General features: G+C 48.0%; 1 protein-coding gene across 3 annotated transcripts in view; it reads left to right on the plus strand.

Moving 5' to 3' along the window:
- Positions 1 to 15,813, plus strand: part of COL27A1 (collagen type XXVII alpha 1 chain) — a 256,258-nt gene that overhangs the window by 73,598 nt on the left and 166,847 nt on the right. For all 3 annotated transcript variants that reach the window (XM_038374879.2, XM_038374877.2, XM_043498970.1), the window contains exons 2-5: positions 4,322 to 4,469; positions 4,890 to 5,048; positions 11,389 to 11,584; positions 15,387 to 15,542. In XM_038374879.2, the coding sequence (XP_038230807.1) occupies positions 4,322 to 4,469; positions 4,890 to 5,048; positions 11,389 to 11,584; positions 15,387 to 15,542 (659 nt within the window). The remainder of the gene's footprint in view (positions 1 to 4,321; positions 4,470 to 4,889; positions 5,049 to 11,388; positions 11,585 to 15,386; positions 15,543 to 15,813) is intronic.

Consider the following 15,813-nt stretch of genomic DNA (forward strand, 5'->3'; position numbering starts at 1 on the left):
CTTACCTCTCCCCATTAAGCAGTAGGAGCAAGGTACTGAGGCTTTGTCTGCACCTCTAAGAAAAGATTAAGTTTACTGCGGAGTAACGAACACATCTTGGTTCTCCTATTGTAACAATCATAGTGGAGGTAAGGCACTGTAGGTTTACATCAAGGTAAAGTCAACCCCCAGTGGGGAGGAGTGTCGTGTTGACCTTGCATTGCTACTTGGTGGCAACCACTTCAGACTTTGACAGCAAGAGCCGTGAAGACAAAGCCTGAGTCTGGGACTTTCCAAGAATGGAAATGCCTTAACGTTTGAAATCAGCATCTCTGCAAAACAAACAACCCCTGCAAGAAACTGCCCTGACATTCCCATTGCTGATTTACTGGGGGCTGGAAAAGCTGTGTTTATTAGAAGAAAGATCAGTCCCAGAGGTCTGAGAAGAGCTACAGCTGCTGATTGGCACCAGACACTCGGGACCCTGCTTTAAACTATACAGCTGCTGCACCCACATTTCTATAGAAAATCCAGTAGGCCTGGGGGTGGGGTGGGAGAAAGAATTGGCTGGAAAGAGAGGAGCAAGAAAATGAGGGTGAGAGAGCTAGCCTGAGAGACCCTCCAGCACTAGGAGAGGGAAGGGAAAGGACTTGGATATGCAGGCATGCACTGTAGAAATACCAGAGAGGTCAGACAGCACTGGTCTTTTCCATCTGTGATTCTGTGAGGCAAAGAAAGTTCCTGGCTACCAGGAGCAAACCTATTTGCTCTGCAGAGGTGAGACTGAAAGGCATGTTGATTGCATGTGGACAATGCTCAGACGCTGTGGTGATGGGTGTCAGTGTAAAACCCAAGGACAGAAGGATGTTCCTTGAGCTGAGAGTTGAGCATGTGCATATTTATCTGTACGCATGATCTGGTTCTCCTCTTACTTATGCCAGCATAACTTTTGACTTCCATGGGGTTACTCCACCCTTACGCTGTTGTAAGCAGTATCTGAACTGGGCACCATAGAATCATAGAATCATAGAATATCAGGGTTGGAAGGGACCCCAGAAGGTCATCTAGTCCAACCCCCTGCTCAAAGCAGGACCAAGTCCCAGTTAAATCATCCTAGCCAGGGCTTTGTCAAGCCTGACCTTAAAAACCTCTAAGGAAGGAGATTCTACCACCTCCCTAGGTAACGCATTCCAGTGTTTCACCACCCTCTTAGTGAAAAAGTTTTTCCTAATATCCAATCTAAACCTCCCCCATTGCAACCATGACTGTAGTTGGCGCAGAAAGTCGTTTGGCTTTAGACAGTGCCTTTCATATCCAGTGTCTCAAATTTCTTTACGAAGCACTGACCTAGGCTGTACTTATTAATAGCTAATAGTTTTGGATGCTAGAGCCTGTGTTGTTGAATCTGCTGTATGGATTGCTACGGGGTGATGGTGGATAGAGACACTTGGACTGTGAACAGAGAGACTTGTAGTCTATTCCTGGCTCTGTCACTGACTTGCTGTGTGACCCTGGGGAAGTCACTTTGCCTCTTTCTCCTCCTGCCCTCTGTCTGTCATGTCTATTTTGACAGTAACCTCTTTGGGGCTGGGACTCTCTCTCGCTATGTGTATGCATAGCACCTGCACGGTGGGGTCCCAATCTCAGTTGGTGCCTCTAGGCACTACCACAGTATGAATGTTAAACATGCTAAAATAAGAGCTGGATGACTTAATTTGCAACTGCAGCCATTACTCGGCTTGAGTGGGGCCTGGGGGTTTCTATGGAGCTGATCAGTTCTGTAGCTGACGATTTGGCTACATGATTTCACACGTGGTGTATTTCACAGTCTTGCTTGGCTGTGTCTGTAACCGTGCCACCAGCAAGAGAAGCCACCTGTAGCAAACACTGGGGTGTCTAATATGCGAATGTCGTATATGCCATCTTAATTCTGTAACAATGGGGGCAGTCGGGGTGATTTACAAGTAATTTGGGGTCCTGCTGTCTGTCACCATTGCGGCTTCTTCTCATCTTGGCAATTTTTTTAAAATGCTGGTGCTGGATGGACATCACTGGAGACTGAAGTCCTCTCGAGCAGTTGCATCCCTGGCTGCAGCCGTGCATGCTCCCCCATCATTGCCCTTCCTCAGGAATTGGCGTTGAATCTCTTCCATGCACCATCTAAACCAGGATCCCAGTCACTGCTGAATGTGATGGTTTCTGAGATCTAAACTGACAGAAATACCCACGCTCATTTGGAATTCAGCGGCTGGATTCCTAGTGGTGTGCACAAACAGCACTAGCGTAGAAGATTCCTAGGGCACTGCCTACCCTCCGACTGTATTTGCTCTCCCTTCCTTTCTGGTCTGACTTCTGCTTTGCTGAAACTCTTTGATTTAAAGCATGGATTCTCAACCTGGGGGTTGTTAATGGACTTCAGGGGGTCGTGACCACCCTCTCCTTTCTTTATGGCTAGATGGGGAGGGAGGGGGATTCCAAAGGTTTTTGCTCTTGCAATGTAGGGTCATGGCTTAGAAAAGGCAGAGACCCACTGTTTTTTTTTAAAGACCAAACAACTTCATGAGCTTGATTCCAAATGTTGTTTCAAATGCATTTCCATTATCTGTGTGGTAGCCTTGGCCCACTCTTAATTGTTCGTGGGGGAATCTGGCTCTTCTTGGGCTTCATATTACCCTGTGGTTGCTTCCCTTCTTAGGGACATAAAGATCCAATGTAGCCACACTGGAGTTGATCTGGCCCTCGCTGCCCCAGCCACAGGGTTGAACCTTCCCCTTCTCAGCTCGCTGGCTGCTGGCATTGCAAATGTTTTGCTCAAACCGTTGTTAACCGTCATGCTCACCAAACCACATTGTTTGCCCCGCTTCCTGCATTAAAATGACTGGGTAGAATTCATGCAGAGTCCAGATTATTTGGAAACTGGACCCATGAACCATACAAACCATCTAGAGTTGGTTCAAGAAGTGAGACTATTCAGGTCTGAAGCCAACATTTTTGTCCATTGCCTGGATTAAATGACCAGGACCGGGATGGCGAGGTCTCATGGCAGAGTGCCCTGGCTTTTGCTGCTCTTAAACTCTTTCCTGAAGTCACAGAGTAGCTTGCCCAAGGCCACAGTCCTTGCTGGGGAAGGGACAGGACAGGACAGTGTGCATACATGACAGGCACATACGTGCCAGGGACAGGACAGTAGTGCATACGTGACAAGGACAGGACATACGTGACGAGGACAGGACAGCGTGCATACGTGTGCCTGCTGGGCCAGCTCTCGATTCTTGGGCAGTGACACAGCCGCAGGTGCTTTGCCTGTGGAATGCAGTTGTCTGGTGCCTGTTCCCACTCCCAGAGCAAAGAGCTGCGGGACCGCAGCCCTTGTTGTCCCTTGTGTGCTTTCCATCTGACACATGATCTGCTCCCCCTGGGAAACTGCGTTACCGCCAGGCATGCTGTGCTGACGCCTTGCTATGGTCCTCTTCCTAACCTCTTGCTTGGACCTTTCCATGGCTCATTTTGTAGCACATGGGACACAAGATTTTTGAGAGGAACCATTTTTTTCATCAATTGTAATTTCCAGGTAGCAGTTCAGTGCTGCTAGAGAGAGTCTCTCTGAACTGGCAAAAGGGCTGTGGCCAATCACAGAAAAGAGAGCTGTGTTTCTCCAGCATGAGATGGGGGCGGGGGGGTGATACTTTTCTTGTCATCGCCTGCAAAGCTCCTTTCTGGGATATGAAAAACCTGCTGTGGGAATGGCTGTAGTCATGTTAGACTGAGGGCACCAGAGGGATAGCTAGATTCCAGACGTGCCTGGGAATATAGCAGTGTCCTTTTGGAGGATGCAATGCCAAAGCTCAATAGGAGAGTGAGGAGAAAGGCAGTTAACACAAACCCTTTGCTCTGATAGTTACCTTTAGCTGGATGGAGCCAAGATTGTAAGTGGATATGCGGCTGGGGAAATATTAATTAGAAATAGTGTCCCACCCCCTTAAGACGTAGTTCACTGTTCAATCCACGAGGCAGTGTTTTGAGTCCTCCTATCTCCCGAAATTCAGAGGTCGTTCTGGAATAAGCCCATCTTTGGCTGAGATGCTATTTCAGTGATTCTTACAGCTCAGTGACACTTTTCCGGCCAGGAAGATTACAGCCACAAGCTGTTCCTAGACATGATCGTTCTCCTCCTGAAAGCTCTTTCAAAGGGCTGTTAGCTGTGGGGGACCATGTTCCCGTGGCCTCCAGTACAGCGCTGAGCACCTTGCCAGTGGCTAATGATGTGAGCGGCACTCTGGTGGGAGGATGCATTAAACATTTAGTGTCTGTCTCTTTCCTTTTTGCCCCTCCTCCCATGCAGATGAAGTGAACTTGCTGGACAAACTGACTTCCTCCCTGCAGGACTTCAGCAATATTTCCCTCAGTTATGACGAAGCCAACTGCAGCGTCTTGGAGGTTGGGCAGTACTCCACCCTCAGCATCCCCACCCTGGAGGCCTTTGGGGACAGGTAGGCTGATTTCCCAGAAGTTCTTAAAATCGGACTCCCTGCACGCCTGGTGATTTGGTCTTTTAAAAGCCTCGTTCCTCCCACACCTCCCCTTCTTGGGGTGCATTGTCATTGCCGCTGGGGTTGTGCATGGCAGCTCGTGTAGACGTACACCTGCAAATAGAAGGGAAGAAGCCATGGAATGGGCTTGAGCCCCAGCTGCACAAGTGAATACCTAACCCGGGGGGGCAGGTGGGCTTGGGTTGCCTGTGCTACGGCTTCCTTAGTTCTGGCATTTCGTTACTTTTCAGTGCTTGACTTTGCCATCTGCATAATGTTCTTTTAACTTAGTTCTTGTGTGTCAAATTATATATAACGAATGAACGATCGGTTTATTACACCGAATGCTACAGGATGCTGTGGCTTTCTTCCCTCTCCTAGGTTTGCAGATGAGCTGAGCGTGTTGCTGAAACTTAGGTATTCTCTGAAGGAGGAGACCAGCCTCTTGACGATCCTCAGTCATCGTAGCCATGTGCTGTTCCAGATCAGGATTAACCCCCTTGCTTTGGTCTTTGTCACCACTAGGAGACGACATTATGAGTAAGTTCCACCTGAGCGCTCTTCTTCCTCTACCCCAAAATGTGGGGGGATGGGGGGGAGTTTCCAAAAGCAGGCAGTGAAGCTGAGCCTGCTGAATACTTAGCTGTGGGTGCAAAGGGGTAACTGCCTGGGCAAGCCAGGTCACAAGCATGAAGCTATCCGTTAATGCTGGAGCTGCTACGTGTTTTTTGCTGGTAATCATAGGATTGCACCCACATATCCATCCACTGCACTCTCAGATGCCTATCTGAAAATGTAGAATTGTGTCCTTTTGCATATGGAGACATGCTCTAGTTCAGTGAGTTTCAAACTTTTTTACTAGTAACCCCTTTCACATCGCAAGCCTCTGAGTGCAATCCCCCTCTAATAAATTAAACACACTTTTTAATATATTTAACAACGTTACAAAAGCTGGAGGCAAGCAGGGTTTGGGGTGGAGGTTGGCAGCTCTCAAGCCCCAGTTTGAGAACCCCTGCTCTAGCTCAAGCCATGAGAGAAATTAGTTGGCAGGTGTGAAGGTTCTCAGGGTGCCCGGGACTGAGTCACCTTATTACCCCCTGCCTCCAGCATGAAGGAGTCTTGCTTGCGCTTCACTGTGTGGCAGCATCACCAGTCCCAGAGTCCCTTTGAAGTGTTTCCCTGTGATATCCAGCCCTAGCCTGCTCACAGAAATATCAGGTCTGCTGTCCCACAAGAAGCAGTATTCATACCAGCCAGTAAGATTCAGTTCTGTTCCAGCATTTTGCTTAATATCACCGCTCTTAGATATAATGAAAACAAGAATAAATTTATTATCAAAGATTCCAGATCCAAGTGATATTGGAAACAAAGGGTTACATAAAAAACAAAATCATAACATGCTTTCTAGAGACTAGTTGGCTGAGATCCCGTTTTCATGAATGTAAATGCACTGCCCATTTATTCCTACGTACATAGGGTGACCAGATGTCCTGATTTTATAGGGACAGTCCTGATTTTTGGGTCTTTTTCTTATATAGGCTCCTATTATCCCCCACTCCCATCCTGATTTTTCACACTTGCTGTCTGGTCACCCTATACGTACATGATGAGGGGTATTGTCTTTGTTGTCTTCTTACACCCCCACAACGTTCATTGTCTGTCCTCAAAGACAGGATAACCACCCGTGGCTTGGTTTTCCTGCATGCTACTTCCCTTTTGACTTTGCATCTCTTCGCTGACGTAAATCTGTTATGTTAGCTTACAATGTGTAAGTTGCATCCTGATAGAGAGAGAGGTGAATAAACTTCTCTTGTCTGACAGAAAACCTATTTTTTCACCTCTCCTGCTGACTCATACCTTGTCATATTTTCAATATATGTAACTCCTTACACAGTATCTCTATATACATTTCACAATGATATCAATGACCAGTGTGACCCCAGCTTTCATTTAAAACCTCACATGACATTCTTTAGTGAACCAGAATGTACAGACCAGAATCAAGACATTCCTGAAACCCGCTCGCTAGTTGGCATTAAGAGGTTCTTAGATCGCAGCAGGGAAGAAGGTTGATGATGCAACAAAACTCAGGGTCTTTAATATTTAACAAGTATGTGGCAGGCAGGGCTGCTGCAGCTGGTCATATCCCCTCAAAATTCTCCAAGGGTCTGTCCCTGCTAACATCCGAGACAGGGCCCCTCCGATTGAAAAGCAGCATCTCTGCTACTTGTACAAACAAGAGTTGGTCGTCTGATACCCTTTTCCACTGCTTGGGCTGTTGAAGGGTGAGCTCACTGTAACTTACTGATGCAGGTGAATTGACAGGACAGGGCCTGTGTGTTAGTCTCACATCCACTAAGATGAAGACTGCTTTGGCAGATTTTCTAGGTTAAGTGGAAGGGTGTGGGCCTGGTTTTGCCCTAGAGCGTTGGATACTATCCTCCTGCCGGTTGTGCCTGAGATTGGACATCTCTTCCCCCCTCCTGAACATAGTTCTGGGGAGACAGCATGTTAATGCTCTCTCCTTCTGTTCATGGAGCAAAGTCCCCCTCGGAGAAACGGGGTTACTCCCCCCATCCACCCTGTTTGGGTTGGAAATTGTTTGGAGGGAGGAAGCGTTAGTCACTAGGATGTACGGTTGAGCTGTTGGTCTCAGGCCACGGCTATACTAGGCACTAGGGGTGTGATTCCCCTACTTGTGCGCACATGCTTGCACTAGATCTTAGTGAGTTAGCAGAAGTATAAATAGCAGCGTAGCCGTGGTCGCACAGGTAGCGGCAGTGGAGATACGTGCCGAGTATGAACCAGGTTTATGCTTGGGACAGCTAAGCTGCTACCCATGCTGCTGCAGCTACCCTGCTTTTATACTCGTGCTAGCTTGATGAGAGCTAGTGCGTGTGTCTGTACGCGAGCAGGGGAATCACACCCCTAGCTCCTAGTGTAGACATAGCCTAAAAGCTCCAGCTGTGGCTAATTCATCACATGGGGCAGAAGAGAGAATATCTTGGGGGATACAAATATTTGAGTTCAGTCTGTCTGGCCACACTTCTGTCGGCATCGCGAGCCTTTCATACTGTTCTTTACCTGGGAAGCCTCTTACAGGTCCATATGCCAGTGATTCCTCCCAGGCTAATGCTTCACGGGTTTGAAATATTGTGGTTGGAGGAAGAAAATAATTTGCAGCAAATCCAGGCTACTGTATTACGTGAATGGTTCATGTGTGATGGATAGACCCCACTCGCTTCCGTATGGCAACTTGAGTGCTTTGGTATTGGCCTAGCAATCGTTATGTTCATTCTGGACTGAAATCACACTCTGACCTGGTCATTTGGGAGGGATTGTGGCCTAGTAGCTAGAGCATGGAACTAGGAGTCAGGAGACCCAAGGTCTATTCCCAACTCTGCCATTAGATGGCTGTGTGGCCTTGGGCAAGTCACTTCTCTCTGTTACTCAGTTTCCCTGTCTGTAAAAATGGGCGTAATGCTGGTGACCACCTTGGTACAGCACTCTGAGATCTGTCAATGAAGGGTGCTGTATAAGAACTTCATGGCATTTCGAATATTTATTATTAAAGGTTGAAAGAAATGGGCATGTTTGTTAAAGACGAGGCTGAGTGGGGACCTAAGCGTTCAAATACGCAAAAGATTGTTATAAAGAGGACAGCGATCAATTGCTCTCCTTGTCCATTGAGGGTAAGACAAGAAGAGGGCAGCTTAGTTGGTAGCAAGGGAAATTGAGATTAGATATTAGGAAAAACTTTTGAACTAGAAGGATAGTTAAACTCCAGGACAGGCTTCCAAGGGAGGTTGTGGAATCCCCATCACTGGAGATTTCCAAGATCAGGTTGGACAAACACTTGTCAGGGATAGTCTAGGTTTATTTAAATCTGCCTCAGTATAGGATGATGGACAAGATAATCTCTTGAGTCCCTTCCAATCCTACGCTTCTATGGTTTTATGATTATTTGTCATGATGTTCATAATGACACGACTGTTTTGCTAATGAACCCTCAAAGCCTGTCTCAGACACAGCTGTGCCTTTTCCAAGGATCCTGGCTGAGATCCAGTCCTCTTTCCTCACTCTCCAAGAAAGAGGAAGGCTCCCTTTCTTTCCTGGTCCATGAACGCCTCATAACTGGTTTCCCCAATTATTTCACTGCTGACGGGCAGGCAGGAAGCGTCTGGAGCAGCAGCTGGAGTTGCGTTCCCAGTGACCTGTCCCCTGTTACTGTGACTCCGGATTCAGTCATGCCTTGGCTCGGGCCTGCAGATGACACAATGGCAAAGTGATGGTTCTAAACAGCCTCATGTGCTGAGTGTGTCGTAAATGTGGCAGGTGGGGGAATCTGCGCAGTGTAAAGCCAGGGGTAGGAGAAATTGGGGCGGGGGTAGTGCCAGCCTAAATAAAAGAGCCAGCTGACACAACCTATGACTCGAGGATTGGACCAGAGCCAGGCGGGGACTCTGCAGGCAGCTTGGAAAGGGTCCCTGTACCATTCAGTTTCGGGGGATAGGATTATCTCTGCCTTGCCAGAGCCAGTCCTGGGTGGAATTTTTAAAGGCTTTGAAAGTCCACACGTGCTGCTATCTGCAATGAGGCAAGATACGTCCAGAGCCAGCATTGCTGTTCAGGCTCTGACTGAGCCAACCCCCCCACGCCCTGCCCTCCTGTCTCCTCCCCCCACCCCCATCCCAGCTGGAAAGGTTGACTCTAAACCAGCTGCAAAACTCCAGGAAAGTGTTGGATAAAGTGGCTGATGGGGAGATAATCAGTAGAGTAGTAAATTCCATTGCTTTGGTGCCCACATGACGTGTTACCCTGCAGAGAGAGTGGGGCAGGATGAGTGGACGCAGGGGCCTGCTCAGGAGAGATGGACATTTGGGAAAGAGACTGTAACTGACTAGATGGGGAATTTTTCTACAGATTCCCCAATGCACTGGAAAGCTACAATATTCCAGCACTGAGAGACTGCAGTGATGGTGTGTGTCTGTTACAAGGAGAGCGGAGTGACTTTAAAAAAACAAAAACAAAAAAAAACCCCAAAAACCCCCCCAAAAACAAATAGTTTATTTGCTGAGAAATGCAGTATTGGTCCAGCTGAAACGATATGTGAATTTGATGACCTGATTAGTTTAGGCTGGGAAAAAGGCTGTCAGGGTCAGCTTTAGAAAACCATGTTGTGTCCCTGATAATCCTGAGCCTAGTGGTTAGGGAGACCCACATTCAAATCCCCACTCTGGAGCAGGGATTTGAATGCGGATCTACTCCCTACCAAGCTCTAGGCTGTTCTGGGGTTGGGTGTGTTTCATCTCTGCTGTGGAAGCTTTTCCATTTTTTTTGGTATAAATATTTACTCGTTGCTGGAGTGGGGACTTAGAATCATAGAAGATTAGCATTGGAAGAGACCTCGGGAGGTCATATAGTCCAACCCCCTGCTCAAAGCAGGACCAACACCAACTAAATCATCCCAGTCAGGGCTGTGTCAAGCTGGGCTTTAAAAACCTCTTAGGATGGAGATTCCACCACTTCTCTAGGGAACCCATTCTAGTGCTTCACCATCCTTCTAGTGAAATAGTGTTTCCTAATATCCAGCCTAGACCTCCCCCATTGCAACTTGGGACCATTGCTTCTTGTTCTATCATCTGCCACCACTGAGAACAGCCAGCTCCGTCCTCTTTGGAACCCCCCCTTCAGCTAGTTGAAGGCTGGTATCAAATCCCCCCTCACTCTTCTCTTCTGCAGACTAAACAAGTCCAGTTCCCTCAGCCTCTCCTCATAAGTCATGTGCCCCAGCCACCTGATCATTTCCGTTGCCCTCCGCTGGACTCTCTCCAATTTGTCCACATCCTTTCTGTAGTGGGGGGCCCAAAACTGGACACAGTACTCCAGGCGTGGCCTCACCAGTGCCAAATAGAGGGGAATAATCACGTCCCTCGATCTGCTGGCAATGCTCCTACTAATGCAGCCCAATATACCGTTAGCCTTCTTGACAACAAGGGCACACTGCTGACTCATATCCAGCTTCCCATCTACTGTAATTCCAAGGTCGTTTTCTGCAGAACTTCTGCTTAGCCAGTAGGTCTTCAGCCTGTAGCTGTGCATGGGATTCTTCCTTCCTAAGTGCAGGACTCTGCACTTGTCCTTGTTGAACCTAATCAGTTTTCTTTTGGCTCAATCCTCCAATTTGTCTGGGTCACTCTGGACCCTATCCTCCAGTTTATCTACCTCTCCCCACAGTTTAGTGTCATCTGTGAACTTGCTGAGGGTGCAATCCATTCCATCATCCAGATCATTAATAAAGATGTTGAATGAAACCAGCCCCAGGACCGATTCCTGAAGTCAGGTCTCCTCCCTCCAAATCTGTCCTCTGAATCAGGCAGAGAGGCTATACAAATCCCCATCTCCTGGGTGAGTGCCTTCATCACTGGGCAGCAGAGTCCTTCTCACTCTCTTTGGCCCAGGGAACAGTCATGTATTTATACAAAGTGGAACAGCTGCAGCAGGTGAGACAGAGAGCAGAATGGCCCATAGGCTGGTGGTTTGGACGCTCACTGGGCAACGGGGACCTGAGTTTTCAGAACTAAACTGAATATTTTTTCTGATTTTTTTTTTTTCAGCTTGCTTGCCAAACCGAAAACCCAATTATTTGCCCAGTTCCAAGTAATGGAAGGGTTTGATTTCCATGAGACACTTTCCTTTGGCTTCTAATTGTCCAGTGCGTCCAGAGTAGCTGGCTGCAAAGCACAACGGGGGTGAGCCTTTGAGGGGGCCTACTCTAATACTGAACGGTGAACCCAGCCCTGTATAAGATGTTGGTTGTTTTGTGTCTGTCTGAGCCTCCTATTCTGTCTTTCTCCTGTCCCCAACCTGGGGCACACAGGTTCCCAGTTTCCATCCTGGGCGATGGGGACTGGCATCAGGTTGCCCTCAGCATCTCCTCCGAGAGACTGGAGCTGCATGTGGACTGTCAGCTGGTGGAGAGCGTGGGCTGGTCCAATTACTTTGGGATGGGAGTCACCATGCAGGGGCTGGTCGTTCTTGGAGGCCTGATTGAATCCTTTGAGATTCCCTTTGAGGTGAGAATTTGCTTCTCCTACACACAGACTCTCCTCTTTCAGCCCAAAGGAGCTGCGTAGGCAACTTGCGGGGGGAACATTGTGTTGGAAGGAGGATGGGGGGGTGCTCTAATGAACAGATACTGGAATTCCATTTGCTGATGAAACCCCATCTCCTCCCTCGCTGAAAACACCCTGTTTACTTTCACTACACAGGTGATGTGCAGTACAAAGGCTTCAAAGTGCACTGAGAGTTTCCTCCTAGGTCAGAGAAACCGAAACGGTGAAAGGACATCAGCTAGTGAGACAGAAACCCCCCAATAAAATCCCCTCTAACCCACTCCTTTCTCCACGTGTCCGTTAGACGTGCCCCCACATGGCGCAGAGTGGGACTAGTTTTGTACATCCTCTGAAATGAGTGACTTTTTAAATAAGCGGTGAAGGAAGAGCTTGGTATTCACTCCACACTAATATCCCCCGACAGGATCCGTAAGCCTTTTGACGTAGAAAAGTCCCAATAGCCACGTGTAAGAACTGGCTGTGAATGGAGCTTGAATGAGAGCATCACGGAACACAGCATCTCATTTCCAGCCAAATCAACACGCTTGTGGCTCCTGAAATTTAGGAGGAGAGAAATCAAACAATACAAAATTGGCACTCTGACATAGCAGTGTTCCTATTCGGGCTTGTCTACGCTGCAAACCGAGGTGTGATCGCTTTACACTAGCGAGTGTCGCTAAAAATAGCAGTAAAGACATAGCTGCGCAAGCCAACCAGTGACTCTGGCTATGAACACTCATTGCTAGCCTGCAGTAGGGTCCATGTTCTTCATTGCTTTTGGTACCCAGAAAAGCTAGATTAAAGTTAGCGTGCATATATCTACCCAGACTGCTTTCATGCCCCTGATTGCAGCATAGACATATCCTGAGGGACTCTTAAGCTCCTCACTAGCATCTTTCACACCCTCTAGGATGTTTATAATTACTCCCATTTTACAGGGGGATAAACCAAGGTTCCCACAAGTTGAAATGACTTGCCCAAGATCACACATCAGGGTGGATCCTGGAATATAAACCAGGATTCCCCCAGCTACTAGACCATGCTACCTTCCTGTTAAATTTATCCTTGCTTAGACAATGCAACTTGTTGTGATAAATGAAAGCGGGCGGGGGGAGCTCCCTTTTATAGCCAGCCAGCCAGTTAGCTCTAAAATCCCCCTTAGTAGCTGTTCTCTACTTGCTTTACCTGTATGTTAACAAGTCTCCCTGCTCTACACAGGTAAAAGGAAGGGAGTGGGCACTTGACCAAAAGAGCCAATGGGAAGGCTAGAACTTTTTTAAATTGAGAAAAAACTTCCCCTTTGTCTGTCTGTCTGTTCTCGGGGAGAAGTAGAGAGGAGGCAACTACGTTGTAAAAAGCTTGGGGCCAGGTATGAAAAATCATCTGTATCATACCTAGAAACTACTCATTTGAAATCCTAGATATGTAAGTAGATCAAGAAATGTCTAGGAAGATGTGATTAGGTTTATCTTTTTATTTCTTTATGGCTTGTGGACTCCTCTGTGCTAACCCCAAATGCTTTTGTTTTGCTTGTAACCTTCAAGCTTGACCTCAAGAAAGTTTTATTCTTGATCTTTAATCCTTATAAGTGTTTTTTAAATCTAGCAATAGCCTGAGTTTCCAGATGTATTTTCTTTCTTTTTGTTTTTAATAAAATTTACTGTTTTTTAAGAACAGGATTGGATTTTTGTGTCTCAAAAGGTTTGTGCACGTGTTGTTTAATTAGCTGGTGGCAACAGCTGATTTTCTTTGTTTTTCTTTCTCAGCTCTTCCCACAAAGGGGGGTGAAAGGGTTTGAGGGTACCCCACAGGAAAGAATTCCCAAGTGCGCCTTCCTGGGTTCTCAAAGGGGTTTTGCACTTGAGTGGTGGCAACATCTACCCATCCAAGGTCAGAGAAAAGCTGTAACCCTGGGAGTTTAACACAAGCCTGGAGTGGCCAGTATTAATTTTTAGAATCCTTGCGGGCCCCCACCTTCTGCACTCGGAGTGCCAGAGTGGGGATTCAGCCTTGACACTTGTGCTGTAGAATAATAATATTATTTGCCTAGACACAGTGTCTAAAGGGTCCAGGTAGGGATCTGGGCCCCGTTGTGCTAGGCAGACTACACGCACGCATTGGAGATACAGTCCCTGCCCCAAAGAGCTTCCCATCTAAGAACACACAGCAGATTACAAGAAGGAGCTCTGTTAAGGAAATGCCTAAATTTTATTGGATCCAGGATTATTTTAGGGTCTTTGCACTGAAACCCCCTCCCCAATAACTAACATGCAAACCAGGAACCAGAGGTATCAGATTACAAAAGGCAGCTCTAAGGCTCCTTACCATCTTGCATCATCTTCGCGATGCCCTCCCTCAGTATAGCTCTGTCACCCTTCCTCACCTCTCTTTCACAACCAATCACCTGGCCAAACCCTTGGCTTGGAAGGAAGATTTCATCTCATTAAGTTGGTCTCGGGTTGGGGAGATTAACCAACAGCTTTCACACTTTTATCTCCTCTCCGCTTTTATGGCTCCTTGGAGACAGCAGGCGAGAATGACTAAATGGGGCAGGCTTGTATGGAGAGAGAGGTTTGCTCTGGACAGTTATGGGGTGCAGAAAAAAGCTGGTTATGGCTTAATGATACTGCAGCTACCAAATCATTGCACCAGTTACACTGGGCTCACGAGAGGGGAGAGGGAGGACAGGCTCAGAAGGAGGCTAACAAAGAGAAGCCCTGTTTGAATTGGTTCTGACTTTAATAATTACAGCACCTTAGCAACTGTGGAGACTCCTGGCTTCTACAGGCAAGCAGGGCTCTTCCCACTCCCCCACCCAGACGCCCATTTCACCTCTCCCAGTGCCAAGAACCTGGCCCACAGTGTTGCATTCCCTACAGGCCGTCTCTTCTTCAGATTCCCCTGGCTCTGATGCTCTCTCCCTCCTGCTGGCGCTTTCTCCTCTGCACAGAGCTGTTCCCAGCAAAGGCCAAGGAAGGCAAAGAGCTGCTGTCTGCCGTGCTGAATGGCAGCCAGCTGGGCATTTCAGCAATGGCCTTCTTACACCCCCGTTCTAGCCAAGGATCTGAGTGCGAGGAGTGGAGCCTCGGTGCGGGGAAGGTGGTGTTTGGAGTTACCAGGCAACACTGACCTCATGGAGACAGCAGGTTCTTCTGTCCCTGTCTTGCCAAACGCTGGGGGGTTTAGTAATCCAGAGCCCTTCTAGGTAATTTCAGGCTGTGGGTGGGGGGAATGTGTATGCCCTTTGGGGTAGATTTTTTTTATTTAGGGCCAGATCCGTCAGCGTGCTGAGCCCCTTCAGAGCCGATGCTCAGCAACCTCTTCTCCATTTCCATCTCTCAGGAGATGCCCAGCACGCTGCAGAATCCCATCCTTCCCTCTCAGGAGTTGTGCTCAGATGTTCCCCTGCTGCCTGTTCATCATCTCTTCTTGCCATGTAGCAAGGGGATGTGCCCATGTTTGTGTTGGGAACCACGGAGTTCAGAGCCTTGGCCAGATTGACACAGAAAAGGGTGCGGGACCAGGCGTTCTAAGTTCAGAAACCCCTGCCCTGTGAGGTACCTGTGTTGGCCCTGAAATAGGATTCCTTCTCTGTAGACTGTGGTGGAGCATCTCCTTGCCAATGTAATAGCTGCATACCCTGCACCCAAATAACTCCATTCAAACCTATCCCACTTGCGTTTTATTATTTGCCTCTCGTCCTCCAGAAGCAGTGTCAGTGGTTGGTGTGTAAACTCCACTCATTTGTTTCCTTGCCTCCCAGGGTGCGCTGCAGCAGCTGACCTTCCAGATGGGAGACCCAGGAGCTGCTGGTGAATACTGTGGAGGCTACAATACCAGCTGCATCAGCACTTTCAACACTGAAGCTTTCCGCAACCAGTCCCGCTCCCCAGGGGAGCTTTCTCCTGCTTGGCTGGAGGTGTGTCAAGGGCCTGCAAAGAGCATTCTTGGGTTTCTCCATTGCAAAGTGGGACCCAGTTTATCCCTGATGTTGCACTACGTAATCCCTGGGGTCCCTCCATTGACTTAATTCAGCCCATTGGGACTCAGGTTTCTGCAGTGGTGTGGAGAGAGTATGATGATGACGGTGACACCCTTTGCGGTTGGGCACTGGTGTAGTGTTTGTCTTTCCCTTCCCACGTGTGTCAGTGCTCCAGGGCCGGAAAGGAGCCCAATAGAGCACCTGTTTA

Source organism: Dermochelys coriacea, chromosome 16 (genome assembly GCF_009764565.3).
Source record: "Dermochelys coriacea isolate rDerCor1 chromosome 16, rDerCor1.pri.v4, whole genome shotgun sequence".
Taxonomy (NCBI): Eukaryota; Metazoa; Chordata; order Testudines; family Dermochelyidae; genus Dermochelys; species Dermochelys coriacea.